We start from the raw sequence: 14,231 nt of genomic DNA on the forward strand, positions 1-14,231 counted from the left end.
ATTTGTTGATCTTTTTTTTTTTTTTTTTTTTTTTTGCATTCGATATCATACTACACTATATCATGTCATGTCATATCATACTCTATATACTATCTTTATACATTCGCCATCATTTGTTAACAATGAATACATTACATTACATACGACCGTTTCTTCCAGGACAATATATCTCCAGTCCAGTCCCGATCATCAGATTCGCCTTTCATCTCGTTTGCTTTCCTTTCGCTCCCCACTACCCACTATCCCCCCCCCCCCTTTCGCTCCCATCTCATCACCAAGTGACAATGATATCTTTCGTAACACTCTCCCTCCCCAGTCCAATCCTCTGCGAACAAAACATCTGCGCCCTCCTCTTCTCCACCACCACATTCAACCCGGCGATTTTCGCTCTTCGATCCGCAGGAATATGTCCCTTTTCATCTCGCCACGGTTCCTCGAGATCGCGAATCCACTTACAGATGAAGCCGCCGACATAACTATCCCAGACCCCCTCTCGATATTCTTTACTCACAAACGACATTGCGATGGCTTGGTCGCGCAATATCCTCGCTCGACAATGCGTGCCGACTTCGAATAGCGGCATTAGGATACCCAGATTCGTGTGGTAGGATGAGGTGCTGTAATAAGGATGCAGGTATGTACAATAAGTAATGATGGTTTGGAAGTAGTGAGTCAGTTGATCGTATTGAATTTCATCGATGAAAAAGGTGCCGTGGAGACGAATGGCACTAGCGGCAGCGTGAGTTTTGAGGAGAGCCGCCGTGCGAAATTCTTGCGAGTGGTGGGGAGATGCGAGACATTCTTGAAGAATGGATTCAGATGCTTTTTCCCAATGCATTAGATCGGCTAGATAGATATCGCGTTCTTGCAATATTTCGGGCGGGAAGTGTGCGGCAGCTACATAATCCATACAGGGATCCGCGGAGTCATCTTCGATGCCGGAATCGGACGAGTTTAGAGATTCTTGAGACGTCGCTGTAGATTCATCCTCCCCATGCATTTTGCCAGATGAGTGTGTACAGCGTGATGCCGGAGGTGGAGATTGAGAGGATCGTGGCTCTAGCTGAGTCCATGGATTGTTGTTTTGGCGTAAATCTGCAGCTCCTTCCCAGTCTTTGGGTGAGAATACTGTAGATTGTTCTTGAAAGTCAGCCTTCAAGAGAAGTTTCCTCGCTATATCGATGAAATGAAGATTCCTTCTCATGATCATCTGTAAATATTCGTACGAATCCTTGATATTCTGAAAAGTTGGAATGTGGGCCCCGTGAAGATGATATCGATTGAGCTGTTCCTTGATGATAACGTGGTGAGCTGGCGGGCGAATATCAAGGAAGTGCAAAACTTGCAAATCCAAGTCCGTGAAAGCTCTTCGAAGTTCAGGACCTATGACGTTCTCTTTTGCGAATTCGGTGCCGGCTGCCGATGCTTGATAGTAATCGTGAAGCATCATGATACCATTAGTTGCGTGTATAGAAGCGGATGCTTGATGCCCCTGTAGGCTTTCGATACAGAAAACCAACATACACGCAATCAAAGCTGTTCTTGGACTCCGGCTCACGTTCCCATCAATTGCTTTCTGCATCCCCCGTAGACTTTTGCCATACTCTCGCAAAGCGTATTCAAAGTGCTTCTTGGTATCTGACGATTCCCCTCCACGCGTCATCTCTTTGCTATACTTGCTGAATGCACCGAGTGCTACTAAGCCGTGTGCAATATATGGCTCGATTTCACACACCTGAGGAATGATCTCGGACCAAACACTCGTTTGAAGCGGGCCTGCTAATCCAGCCGCAACATTCTCACAAAAGTGTTTAAAATACCTACTCTCAAGCTCTTCCGTAAATCGAGGTCCAAGGTACAGTTCAATGATGGATCCTTGTGCTATACCAGAGATCGCCCCCTTGGGTAAGATGGGCACAATTTGACGAGAATTGGGTTTGATCTTCTCTGGTTGTTTCGGATAGCCACTACATAAAATTCCGAATTTAAAACAGCGAGAGCAGCCGGGCAATTTTTCGTCGCACTTGATTCTTCTGATTCTTTACACTTGTTAGGTATGATATGACGGCTGTGGGTAATAATATGATCAGGCTAGCACCTACTTGCAATTTTGACATCCTGTCTTCACCTTGGGTAATCTGGCACGAAACTTGATTTCCCTTTTCTGTAGTGTTGGATTCTTGGATTTCTCTACCGCGCTCATTCGTCGAAAGGGTAAAACTTCACTACTTCGGACGGTAGCATGGATCTTATCGTCGCTTCTAGGAAAGCGCACGTCTGGTTGGATATATTTGTTGGTGGTGGTCATCCTCTCTGAACAGCAAAATTGTGCAAGACACCAACATGGTGAGAGCTACATGCGCAAGAACTTCGTGGCCTTTTGACGCACCAACGAAATTGCAGCAAACGGAGGAGAGTTGTGGGAGGGGAGGAGGAAAAGAATGAGTTCCAAAGGCAAGAATGTTAGTTAAGCTAAAGGCGTCTAACGGTTGCAGGAAGAAGGCACTTCGACAACATATTGATCATAGCAATGCTGGCAGATTCTGCGGGGCTGCTAAAACTTGGAAGCATCCCCTCCGTATTACTCTTTCTGCGCAAGCATATTCCTTTGAAATAACGGACACAGACTGGCGAAGATCACCGGTGGAGGGATTACCTGTGTATTCGTAAGCTTACCTCGGGGGCGTCGAAGGCTTGGTTCATGATGGTTTTGTCTATCCAGCTGGGGTTCAAGGCTAATCATCCCCGGAAGCGAATCGAGACTTTCAATAAGGACAGCAACATCAAAAACCGTTTGCTTGCAAGGAAAACGGTGCGACGCAATGAACCTTAATTGAATACTCCGTACGAGTAGAGAAGCAGAAGCAAGCGACTTGACTGGGTTACGTACTGACTATTACTGTACTATGGCTATGTATGTACCCAGTAGATACGCACGAGATTCGCACCCAAGACGGTACCAAGCCGGTAAAATCCTTCGAACGTGCAAAAGGGGGCAGCATCCCATTGGTAAAGACGGCAATCAAGGGATGTATGATTTCTGATTAAGTTAATCCCTAGTACGATTATCCCGAGTGTGCCTAGTATGAGCATAAGTGTAATTCCATTCCCGCAACCGCTCTCGAGCCGCTCCAGCGCTTACAGTTAATTAGATTCCACAATTCTTCTCGTTTGGGAAGTTTGGAAGAATTCTTATTTCTGTCGACTTCTTACTCCTTTCGCTCTTACTTTCCGGAGCCTTATTGATTTTCCACACGGATCCACCAATTACTATCCGAAAAGCCGAATAAAGTTTGCTGTTAGAGTTTGCTGTTAGAGTTTGCTGTTCAAGACCGGGATGCTCGCGTGCTTCTCATGACTACGATATAATCTATGTGACACTTCATGGGATCTGCCCTTCAGCTCGTACTCGCACATGTCGATGGCAAACTTGATGGATATGCAGGTTGTGAGCTCATCATTCCTCTCGCCCAGTGGGCTTGTTCCACCAACGTTCCATTTCATGTATGTATGCATGCATGTGTGGGTGAAAGCGTGGGTCGTTACAGTTACAGTGAGGATATCCAATCTATCGGTATTCAACGTCGAACAGTATTCGCGCAGGTTAATCCTCTTGTAGGCTGTCATTATGTGGTTCTGGCTGCACGAGTACCGCATCTTCAAAGTTCTAGACTTTCTCTCTGTTGGCTGATGCATATTTTGTCCATCTTCATATTTATGTGAAACAACAAAAGTCGAATAAACTTTTCTCTCTGTTCTTCAACCAGCATAGAGAATTTTGAGATCAACTGATCTTCAGAAAGGTAAAATCCCCCGCACTTCTAAAATCGATGTTTTCGTTCTGGTCTACATGCTATTGTGTATCTATCTGATAGAAGAGTGCCAGAGCTATACATCAGATTCGTAGCTCCTACGCATACCTCTTCAATAAAGCAACAGCATCTATATTTTTACTCAGCGATAGCAACAATGATAATAATAAGCATCAAACCCATTTCTCACTATCCATCACCCAAAAAAAAAGGTCTCGAACAATTTCTTCTAGATTTTGGCCAACTTGTGAATTTCTCACAAGTGTGGAAATACTCTAACTCGGTAGTTCAAATATTTTTCATCATCCTTCTCCCCGCCGGAGAATTACTACCACGTCAAAATAATCTATCTAATGCTGTCTTTTTATTTTATTTTACTAATATTCTTGCTCGAAAATAATTGGTAAATGCATACAATATAACACAATGCAATACAATGCAATACAATACACGATTCTTCAGTAAAAGTTATACTTATGACTCAAATCCAATCGCTACCATATCATGTTTCAGTCCCCAAGCAACCACACTAGCATTATCACTCCTCACAACAATAGTATAGAAAATGAATCTGAAGATATATATCAATATACTAAACGAATAGTCTATACTTCATACTCGCAGTCGAATCAACATCAACATAACCTAAATCCCTCATTCTAGTTCCTCGAGATTCTTCCAAGTAGGAAGATTTTATATGCACGCGGTAAACAATATGATGATCCCCCCCCCCCTGGTCCCCTATTACTCCCTTTCACTCAACCACCCCCTCTCCCCCCCCTAAAACCCAACTCTAGCATGTACCTCACTCAGCGAGACCCTCAAAATCTAGTATGCATACATAGCATGCAGATCAATCTTCTCACAATGATAAACGACAAGTCAAATCCATTAGGTAATTGTTACATCTCGATTTCTTTATCACTCTTCTGTTATCATCTTTGCTCCAACTCCAATCTAATCCAATTCCAAAACTTCAATTCATCCTCACTCTGACTTATTCCCACTCATCCTCACTCTGACTTATTCCCACTCATTCTCACCCCAATTCCAATCCCAACTTGACTCCAATTCCAATCCCAACTTGACTCCAACTCCAATCTATCCCTATTCTCACTCCAACTCCATCCTCATCCTAATTCTACTCCCCATCTCCCCACAAAGAAACCCCATAAAGAGCCCAAGTAAGCAAGCAAGCAAGCAAGCAACCAACCAAAAAACTGATCGACCAAGCAACCAAGCAACCAAGCTCAGCAAACCATAGTCTCCCTCCCTCCCTCTCTCTCTCTCTCTCCCTCCCTCCCTCTCTCTCTCTCTCTCTCTCTCTCTCTCTCTCTCTCTCTCTCTCTCTCTCTCTCTCTCCAGTCCCCCACTCGACTTCTGAGTTTCGATTTTAGAGAAAGAAAGAAAATGAAAGGATGAGGAGGTGGAGGCGGTGGCGTGGTAGCATTTGAGATTTCGAGATTTCGAGTCGAAAGATTAGAAGAAAAGAAGAAAAATGGGGGAAAGGCATTAACACAACATTATCCAACACACACACACACACACACACACACACACACACAAAAACCCATGTCAAATACATAACATACATTATTACATTTAAAATCTACAAACCATATATACACACCTACCTAGGTATGCATGGCATAGTATTGGATCAAACTAGCGATCATATCATCGTGCTAGCTATCAATCAAGCATAGCAAGTCTCCTTCCTGCCTTTCACCCCTTTTGTTCATCTACACATCCCATCATCAGAAGTCATCATCCCCAGATCAGTCTCTCCCAATTCCTCCCAATCCATCCTAACAAGAATAATAATGACAACATAGAAAGCCTCCATTTCTTCAAAACCAAATTACTATTTCCTTCCATGTGCAACCAGCCAATGATGTTCCGAAATGCAGCTAGAATATTGGCAAGAAATAAATCTGGAGACTACTCTTGCCTTTCGTTGAAAAAAAGAAATTACCACCAAAATATCATTGCGTTCTTTTCCACATACCCATTATGTGTCCCATTTGATTTTTTCCCCAATCCCAAACGCCATGATGTAAAAGTAAAGCACCATAAACAAAATAGGGTGTTTGATCTCATGTGGTCCGAAGAACGAGTCTCACCAGAACTGTCTAAATTGGTATAGCTGTTCTGGCCAATAATCGAACATTATCTATGAAACCATCCACCAGCTTGAAATAATCATTTGGTTCGCCGTTTCTAGCTTTAGTACCTTGATCAGTAACAGCTGCTGCTGAGAGTTCGATTTCAAGCTCATGTTCTTTTTCAGTTCGAGATACACCCTATTGTTGTTAGTGGATATCATGGTGAGGGTAGGTGTACAAAGGACTTACATTTGATACCAAGTTTTGTGTAACTTGAGTGAGGTCCACTTGATAATGCGATTGTCTATAACTCAAACGATCCTTGTTGCGATCCGGTCTTTGAGCTCCATCACTTGAAGCAATAAGTTCTTCTACATTCCCATCAAACTTCATTTCAAAGTTTATACTAATTCGACAATCGAGTGCTTGACTAGGGAAGTAGAGATCCAGATCTGCTACTCGAGCTTTGATAATCTTGGCCAGAGGTTCACCAGTCTTCTGATCATGTGTAACACGAACTTTGACAGAGTAACGTGGATTAAGTAAGGCCCGTAGAGCAGGAGGTAGAGTGCTATGCATTGCAGAAGGAAGCTCATAAAATTTATCCGTCTCACGTCGATGTAAGTAATCAATCTTAACACGTCGTTTCGACTGACTATTATTAGCTGGCATGCATTCCTGAACTTTTTTATTCAAGAATTCGTTCAATCCTCTATGCTGGGCCTATACAAAAGTTAGCGGGGCAATGATACCAGATTCGTGTAACGTACCTCTGTCATTGTACTTTTGAATGCAACAAATTGATTATCCAAAAGTACTGTTTCCGATCGAACTGGCAGACTCAATCTCACGTTGGTCTCCTTACTGACAAGTTGCCCGAGCTTTGCTTCAATTTCAATTTCCACACCATGACTGGCTAACTCTCCGGTATCTTCTCGACTAACAACGTGCATGTAAAGAAAGTCTGCCACTAGTCTCGTTATCTCCGCAGGAGGTTTTGTGCCAGATATGCTCGGCTCCCAAGGACCGAGAGGACCATCCCAATCATAATCATTCCCTGTGACAGGTCGAGGAACTGCTGGTGATGCCTGACGCATGCCATTACTTTCTTGCTTAATTAGTGTAGCTGGTAGACCCTGGGCGGATGGCTGAGGAGTGTGCTGTCTTCCGTTGATGTTCTTACGGCCTAGACCCTTTACTCCCTTGGCACTCCGGGCCCATATTGGTGGTTCAGTATAACGAATCTTCTTTCTGGGCGGTGCTTGCTGAGGAGAAGGAGCAGCGGTAGAGCTAGATCGATGATCGCCATTGATTTGTGGTTTCATTTCATATTGCTCAATTCGTTGAGGTGCTTCGAAAGACATTTCCCGATCTTCCAATTTACGTTTTGTAGAATGATTGAATTCTTCCGGCTGCTGTTGGACCATTGAATTTCCCCTTGTCTGACTAGGTAAACGCGTTTTGGGACTGACACTGAGACTTCTTTCCCGTTCGATCAAAGATCTCTGTTGCGAGGAGCTTGTTGAGGTTCTTTGAGAGTCGTAAGAACTCTGTGGAGTAGTTGGCATTCGAGGTGGAATCGAAGCGTTCGCTGGCGCAGGAGAGGTTTGATTGTATTGAGTACGGTTGAACGGATTCGCGGGTACTGCTCGTTGCTGATAAGGACTAGTAGGTTGTGTGAATGCGCCGGATGATTGGCGTTGTGTTTGTAAAGGAGGACCTAAAGGAGGACCTAAAGGAGGACCTAAAGGTGTTCCGGGCTGAGAGTGCTGAGAATGTTGAGATTGTTGCCGTTGATACTGAATCGGAAATTGATTTGGTGGCAATTGATTCGTGTGTATGGGACTATCTTGAGTGAATTGATTTTGATACTGCTGCTGCTGACTGTGCGCTGACGTGGGTGTAGAATTCGAAAGTGAAGATTGTGATCTTTGATGTTGAAAATAGTGATTATTAGCCCCTGGTATTCCAATCGGAGGTGTTTGTGGAACTGGCGATGGTTGGATCTGTGAATTATATTGTTGTTGTAAATGAGGAGCGGGATTAGACTGCGAGTAACTTTCTCTTTGCGAGTGGTGAAAAGTTGGAGGAGGATACTGATGACGTTGAGCAGGACTTTGTGGATTTTGAAGACTTTGCGGGAACGGGTATTGTCCACTCCCGACAATGCTTATTGATGAAGTAGGAGTATGCCGATAAGGCGAGGGCGCCGAATAAGAATCTGTTGGAGAACGAAGGTCATTCGGAGGAGGAGCTTGAATGGGAGTAGGAGGAGGCGGTCGATTTAGATGAGTTGATTGATAGGTAGTTGGCGATGCATAAGGCCCACCATTCTGTGAACCGTACTCTTGTGATTGTGAGCCATGTTTGCCCGGACCTGGCGAGACTTGCGACGAATGACTGTAATTCCTGTAGATTTGCTGTCCCTGTCCTGATGGGGGACCCGTTTGAATTGGAGTAACTGGTGCCGGCGCATTCTGTTTCGATCGAGCCCCTTCGCCATTTTCCGTATTGATGATTGAACGAAGGTCCATATTTGCGACTCGTTGTCCAGTGGAGAGAGGAGCGGGAGCAGGAGCAGGAGCAGGAGCAGGAGTAGCAGCAGGAGTAGCAGCAGCACCACCACCACCATATACACCCTTACTGACCCCACGAGCTGCACTCTCGATATCTCTTTCAAATCTTCCGCCGGTGGTTCATTTGTTGACGATGATGAGTTTTGGCGTCTCGCTGGATTGATCTCGTTCTCGAATGTATGGGATAATGAGGTTGGCGCAAAGGATAGGATAGGCAGAGGCAGGCGCAAACACATTCGAACAAAGAAAGCGTCTCAGGATAAAAAAGTTTAGAACTAACTACCTACGCAAACAAGAATGGGAAGATTGGCGGGATCTTGACAAGATGGGCCCGAATTGGAAATTTAAAGGATTATAAAGTTTACAGTAGATATTGGGTACATTGTGGAAGGGATTTATTTGGGGTTGTGATCTTTGCGATAAATAATTGATTGTTTTGGGATGATGAATAGGGGGTTGGAGTTTTGAAGCACGACAAATAATAACGATGATAATAATGATTAGTTGGTGGTTGTGGTATGCGGTTGTGGTTTGTGTGTGGTTTGTGTGTGGTCTTTGTGTGTGGTCTTTGAAAATTTACATATGATGGAGCGAGCTGTGTATGTACATCGATAGAGCATAGGTGGTAGGGAGGGAGGGAGGGAGGGCAGGGAGGAGGGAGGGAGGCAGTAGCCAGTAGGAGGGATTCATGTGTACCGGTATGTGTCTCGATACCTCACGCAAACGAAGGGTCGATGGAGATGATTTCAAGTATATCTTCAAATGCGGCAATTGGGATTTACAGGATTTATTGTCGTATATAACGTTGACTGTAGGTATTTATAAATATATAGCGATTTTATGTCCCCACGGATGGATTTGCATTTGGTAATCATCGTCATTAGTTTACCAGCGGTTGCGAGCACAAGTTGTTAGCATTGATACTGGAGTCGCTGGAGGGGTGCTCTGTTCTGTCTGTTCTGTATAGGTAGCTTACATCTCATTGCAAGGTCACAGGGTGGTGGGTACGTTGGTCCGGCACCTAGCTCACATTACAATACTGAAGTGTACGGTGGGCAGCTTGCGTCAGCCTTGTCTTCGGTGAACCCTCTCAGCCTTATCTGAGCTTCAACATGATTATGTAATTCACCATTGGTACTACTGGTGTACCAGTCTACCACCACCTGCGAATTACTGCCAGCTAATCCCGCCTTACTAAGCTTAATCCGTAGTTGAAGCTGTTTGATGAGTGTTGACGTGCCAAAAGGTGTGCCTGATCGTTGTAATCGATACGCTCGCTCCGTTCAAGGTTTGTATACTCAGCACAAACTCATTTTCAACTATCAAATCCATCAAATCTCCCTCAAATCTCTCTCACGTCCTTCATATTTTTGAAGACCAACTTTCCTTAACCCTTTTCAAACAATCCAGCTTCTTCAAATTCAGATCTCTTCTGTGTCCACGCCACTTCACCAACCATGCCGAGTCTAACTTCAGCCTCTGGTGTCTTGGGCTTCCTCTCAGATGAAGAACCGGAGCTCAAGGTTTTTGCTCTTCAAACTCTGAATGATGATATTGATACACTGTGGACAGAGGTCGCAGGTTCCATCTCTCAGATGTAAGTAAAATCCAACTCGTCGCAGAGAATCCATCTTCAGATAGCTCCACGACCAACTCGAGACTAATTTGGACACTTTTCAGTGAGGCGCTTTACGAAGATGAATCCTTTCCCGAGCGACGATTAGCTTCCTTGGTGTTGGCAAAGGTCTACTATCATTTGCAAGCATACAATGAAAGCATGTCATTTGCTCTCGGAGCGGGTGATCTATTTCAACTCGACAACCCAGGCGAGTTCGAAGAAACCATCATCTCAAAATGTGTCGACACCTATATCAGTGTATCGGCTCAACACCATGCTGCACCGCAAGAAAAGAAACGGGATAATGCTTTACCTACTCTCGCAACTACTTTCGCAAGTGGGCTCAATGACATCAGCGCTGCTGCTGCGGCCTTGACTTCACCTACTACGCCTTTCTCCCAGTCCACTCTACCATCAAAATCCCTTCTATCACGAGCCTCTACCAATAACATGTTGGAACAGCCTGTAGTAGAAGGCAAGACTGCGGATTCTACCATCTTACCAGATCGTACTACTCAGATTGCGCTCCAAAAGATTGTGGAGAGACTGTTCGAGAATTGTTTACGCGAAGGGAGATATAGACAAGTGGTAGGAATTGCGGTCGAGGCTAGAAACTTGGAGGTTCTACGCAGAGTCATCAAGCGTGCCAGTGACGATGAAAAGAAGTCGAAATCGAAGCTGCCCGAAGGTACAGCTGGTCCAACAGAAGAATTGATGGAATATGTCTTGGACATTTGCATGGGAGTCGTACAAGAGAGAGGGCTTCGAACAGAGATACTCAGATTGATCCTGGATCTACTCAACGATATACCAACTCCCGATTATTTCGCAATTGCAAAATGCGTTGTTTACCTCAACATCGACGAAGAGGCGTCGGCAATGTTGAAAAAGCTTGTGGTAAGTACACTAACTGAACGAAACTACAGTGACTTTACGTCTTATCTGGAATGAGGCTGACCTTTTCTAGGCTAAGGATGATCAAACTTCTACTGCTACCGCATACCAGATCGCATTCGACCTATATGATAATGGTACCCAGGAATTCCTCGCCAAGGTTATTAAATCTTTGCCCAAGAAGGCCACCGAGGAAGCGGAGGAGCCATCTACGGAGGAGCGTGAGTAAACTCTATGTTCATACTTGAGCTCTTTACTGATTTCCTGAGTAGCAACAGAATCCGATCAGCTTTTGGGAGAGTTGAATGATCAGGCCGGGGACTCTACCCAAGGTGCCTCAGATGAACAACTAAAGGTTTATGACTCGATCCGAAAGATCCTCAATGGTAGTGAGACCATTCGACTTAATCTTGAATTCTTATACCGTAATAACCACACCGACCTCAGCATCCTCAACAAAGTTCGTGACAGCCTTGAAGGTCGAAACTCGATCTTCCACACAGCTGTTACCTTCTGCAATGCGTTTATGAACCACGGCACAACCAACGACAAATTCTTCCGCGACAATCTAGATTGGTTGGGAAAGGCAGTCAACTGGTCAAAGTTCTCTGCTACTGCTGCTCTTGGTGTTATTCATCGTGGCAATCTTTCACAAGCCAAGAGACTACTGGAACCTTATCTACCAAAACCCTCATCAATTACAGGTTCACATTATAGTCAGGGCGGTGCTCTCTATGCTTATGGTTTGATCTATGCCAACCATGGCGCTGATGCCCTTGAGTATTTGAAGAAGAGCTTCAATGAGACCCAGGAAGAGGTTATCCAGCATGGTGGTGCGTTAGGATTGGGAATTGCTGGTATGGCTACAGGCGATCAAAAAATTCTCGAGAACTTGCAAAACGTACTTATGACCGATTCCGCACTCAATGGTGAGGCTGTTGGTCTTGCGATTGGTCTCATTATGTTGGGAACTGGAAATGAGAAAGTTTTGCAAGATATGATCCTCTATGCTCACGAGACTCAACACGAGAAGACTATTCGAGGTCTTGCTCTCGGCATGGCCTTAGTTATGTACGGCAGACAAGAAGGAGCCGATGATCTCATTAACGGATTATTGAAAGACGCAGATCCATCTCTTCGTTATGGTGGTATCTTAGCTGTAGCTATGGCATACTGTGGTACAGGAAGCAACAAGGCTGTTCGCCAATTACTTCACGTAGCCGTCAGTGATGTGAACGACGATGTTCGTCGTGTTGCTGTCATGAGTTTGGGTTTCATTTTGTTCCGAAAGCCCGGAAGTGTGCCACGTATGGTCGAACTTTTATCCGAATCTTATAATCCACATGTTAGATACGGTGCCGCCATGGCCCTTGGTATTTCTTGTGCCGGTACCGGTCTCGATGAAGCCATCGATTTGCTTGAGCCTATGATGAAGGACCCTACAGACTTTGTTCGACAGGGTGCTTTGATCTCTCTCGCCATGATCATGGTTCAACAGAATGAGGCAATGAATCCAAAGGTTACTGAAATTCGCAAAACCTTGAAGAAGGTTGTTGCAGATCGCCATGAGGACGCTATGGCCAAGTTTGGTTGTGCATTAGCATTGGGTATAATTGACGCTGGAGGACGTAATTGCACCATCGGATTACAGACTCAAACCGGTAATCTGAACATGGCAGGTATTGTCGGTATGGCAGTCTTTACACAATACTGGTACTGGTTCCCATTCACCCATTTCCTCTCCTTGACCTTTACCCCTACATCTATGATTGGCTTGAACAGCGAATTGGAGATTCCAAGTTTCAAATTCCACAGTGCTACCCGTCCAAGCCTTTTCGACTACCCCCCAGAACAAGAAGTCAAGACTGAGGATGCACCAACTTTGATTGCAACTGCCGTGTTATCGACAACCGCTCAAGCAAAACGCAGAGCGCAGAAGAAAGAGCGTGCTCAACGACGAGAGAGTATGGACATCGACCAGACTCCTGCCACACCAAAACTTCCCTCTTCAGCTGATGATAAGATGGATGTAGATGAGTCATCCAAAGACACTGAAGAGAAGTCTGCCGAGAAAAAGGACGAAGGCGAAAGGGATACCCCGGGAGAGACCTTGAAGAAGAAACTTGAGAAGGAGAAGGTTGGGTATGAGATTGAAAACATGTCTAGAGTGTTACCATCTCAACTCAAGTTTGTTAGTTTCCCAGCTGGTCGATACAAGCCAGTCAAGAAACCTACTGGGGGCGTCATCGTAATGATTGATACCCAGCCCGAAGAAGAAAAGGTCTTAATTGAAGAAAAGGTGAAGAAGGTCAATGTTGAAAAGGCTGCAACGTTTACAACTTTCGGGGATGTACGCAACGAAGCCTTCAACTTGCGTCGTCAAGCCCACGCTCAGGGTGAAGCTGCGGGTGCATTCTCCGGAGCTGCTGCAGCTGCAGGTGTGTTGACCGCTGTCGATGAAGACGATGAGGGTGACGAGGAAGCTACCGTGCCCAACGATTTCGAATATTTCTCTGATGGGGAGGAACAGTAAATCGTTTCAATTTAGGACTCATAGCGAAGTCTGTAATTTTAGCAATTGGCATTCAGCGGAAGCGTGTTTTAGATGCAGTCCTCGAGGATGGCATCGTGCATGTATTGAAGTGGAGGGAATGCATTGTGATAGTATAGAGATGTGTACAACAGAGAGCATTATAAGTGAAGCATTTACCTCTCCTGATGTGTTGTTTGAGTGATCATTGGTTCCATCTTTGTGATCTTTTGTTCTTGTCAGTTTGTTTGAGCATTTGAATACGTGATGTGATGCATGTTGCAGCTGCTATATAAACCTTGGAACATCGTGATCATTCTCTCGCAACCAGATTACGGATTTTATGTCCTACGATTTTTTAATAAGTGACATCCAAAGGTAGTCCATAATTTAATCAGGTCAAACGTATTCAACGAGAGGTTCCTGTAATGTTTTATTTAGAGCCTTTGAGAAAGTCATGATGTTGAGGCTCATGAGGATTTTTAGACTGTGTCAATAGGTAGGTAGGTTTACATAGGCAGTGAAGGTTTACACAGATAGTAAGTGTCATGAACGATTATGTGATGTAATTTCATTTTTTGACTATGATTTTGAGGGGAGAGAGGGGGCCGGGGGAATGGAATGGCGGGAAAGAGGAGAGGGTTTGAGGAGAGGGTTTGAGGTGATGAGGAAGTAAGTGTTTTTTTCCTTTTCTTT

The 14,231-nt window shown here is 44.6% G+C and overlaps 3 protein-coding genes across 3 annotated transcripts; 1 reads left to right on the plus strand and 2 right to left on the minus strand.

The window, feature by feature from the left end:
- Positions 1-6: 6 nt before the first annotated feature.
- BCIN_01g10960 (hypothetical protein) lies at positions 7-2,736 on the minus strand. The gene is made up of 2 exons (XM_024690947.1): positions 2,103-2,736; positions 7-2,039 (listed from the first exon to the last, which is right to left on the minus strand). Exons 1-2 carry the CDS (start codon positions 2,306-2,308, stop codon positions 272-274), a joined length of 1,974 nt encoding a protein of 657 aa, XP_024546717.1. The 5' UTR covers positions 2,309-2,736; the 3' UTR covers positions 7-271.
- A 2,649-nt stretch (positions 2,737-5,385) lies between these two features.
- Bccet1 lies at positions 5,386-9,141 on the minus strand. The gene is made up of 3 exons (XM_001556360.2): positions 6,688-9,141; positions 6,167-6,640; positions 5,386-6,115 (listed from the first exon to the last, which is right to left on the minus strand). The coding sequence occupies exons 1-3, from the start codon at positions 8,449-8,451 to the stop codon at positions 5,945-5,947; spliced, it is 2,409 nt and encodes an 802-aa protein (XP_001556410.2). The 5' UTR covers positions 8,452-9,141; the 3' UTR covers positions 5,386-5,944.
- Positions 9,142-9,672: 531 nt separating this feature from the next.
- On the plus strand, positions 9,673-13,714 carry Bcrpn2. Its single transcript, XM_024690948.1, has 4 exons — positions 9,673-10,090; positions 10,174-11,008; positions 11,079-11,226; positions 11,278-13,714. Exons 1-4 carry the CDS (start codon positions 9,951-9,953, stop codon positions 13,536-13,538), a joined length of 3,384 nt encoding a protein of 1,127 aa, XP_024546718.1. The 5' UTR covers positions 9,673-9,950; the 3' UTR covers positions 13,539-13,714.
- Positions 13,715-14,231: the final 517 nt, after the last annotated feature.

The sequence above is a fragment of the Botrytis cinerea genome, chromosome 1 (genome assembly GCF_000143535.2).
Source record: "Botrytis cinerea B05.10 chromosome 1, complete sequence".
NCBI lineage: Eukaryota > Fungi > Ascomycota > Leotiomycetes > Helotiales > Sclerotiniaceae > Botrytis > Botrytis cinerea.

Bases quoted from the DNA above. Each gene is read 5' to 3' on its own strand.
- BCIN_01g10960 (XM_024690947.1), bottom strand. From the start codon at position 2,308: ATGACCACCACCAACAAATATATCCAACCAGACGTGCGCTTTCCTAGA. The intron at 2,040-2,102 runs GTAGGTGCTAGC...ACAAGTGTAAAG, and splicing joins ACAGGATGTCAAAATTGCAA to AATCAGAAGAATCAAGTGCG.
- Bccet1 (XM_001556360.2), bottom strand. From the start codon at position 8,451: ATGGACCTTCGTTCAATCATCAATACGGAAAATGGCGAAGGGGCTCGA. The intron at 6,641-6,687 runs GTACGTTACACG...ACTTTTGTATAG, and splicing joins TCAAAAGTACAATGACAGAG to GCCCAGCATAGAGGATTGAA. The intron at 6,116-6,166 runs GTAAGTCCTTTG...TAACAACAATAG, and splicing joins CACAAAACTTGGTATCAAAT to GGTGTATCTCGAACTGAAAA.
- Bcrpn2 (XM_024690948.1), top strand. From the start codon at position 9,951: ATGCCGAGTCTAACTTCAGCCTCTGGTGTCTTGGGCTTCCTCTCAGAT. The intron at 10,091-10,173 runs GTAAGTAAAATC...GACACTTTTCAG, and splicing joins GCAGGTTCCATCTCTCAGAT to TGAGGCGCTTTACGAAGATG. The intron at 11,009-11,078 runs GTAAGTACACTA...GACCTTTTCTAG, and splicing joins CAATGTTGAAAAAGCTTGTG to GCTAAGGATGATCAAACTTC.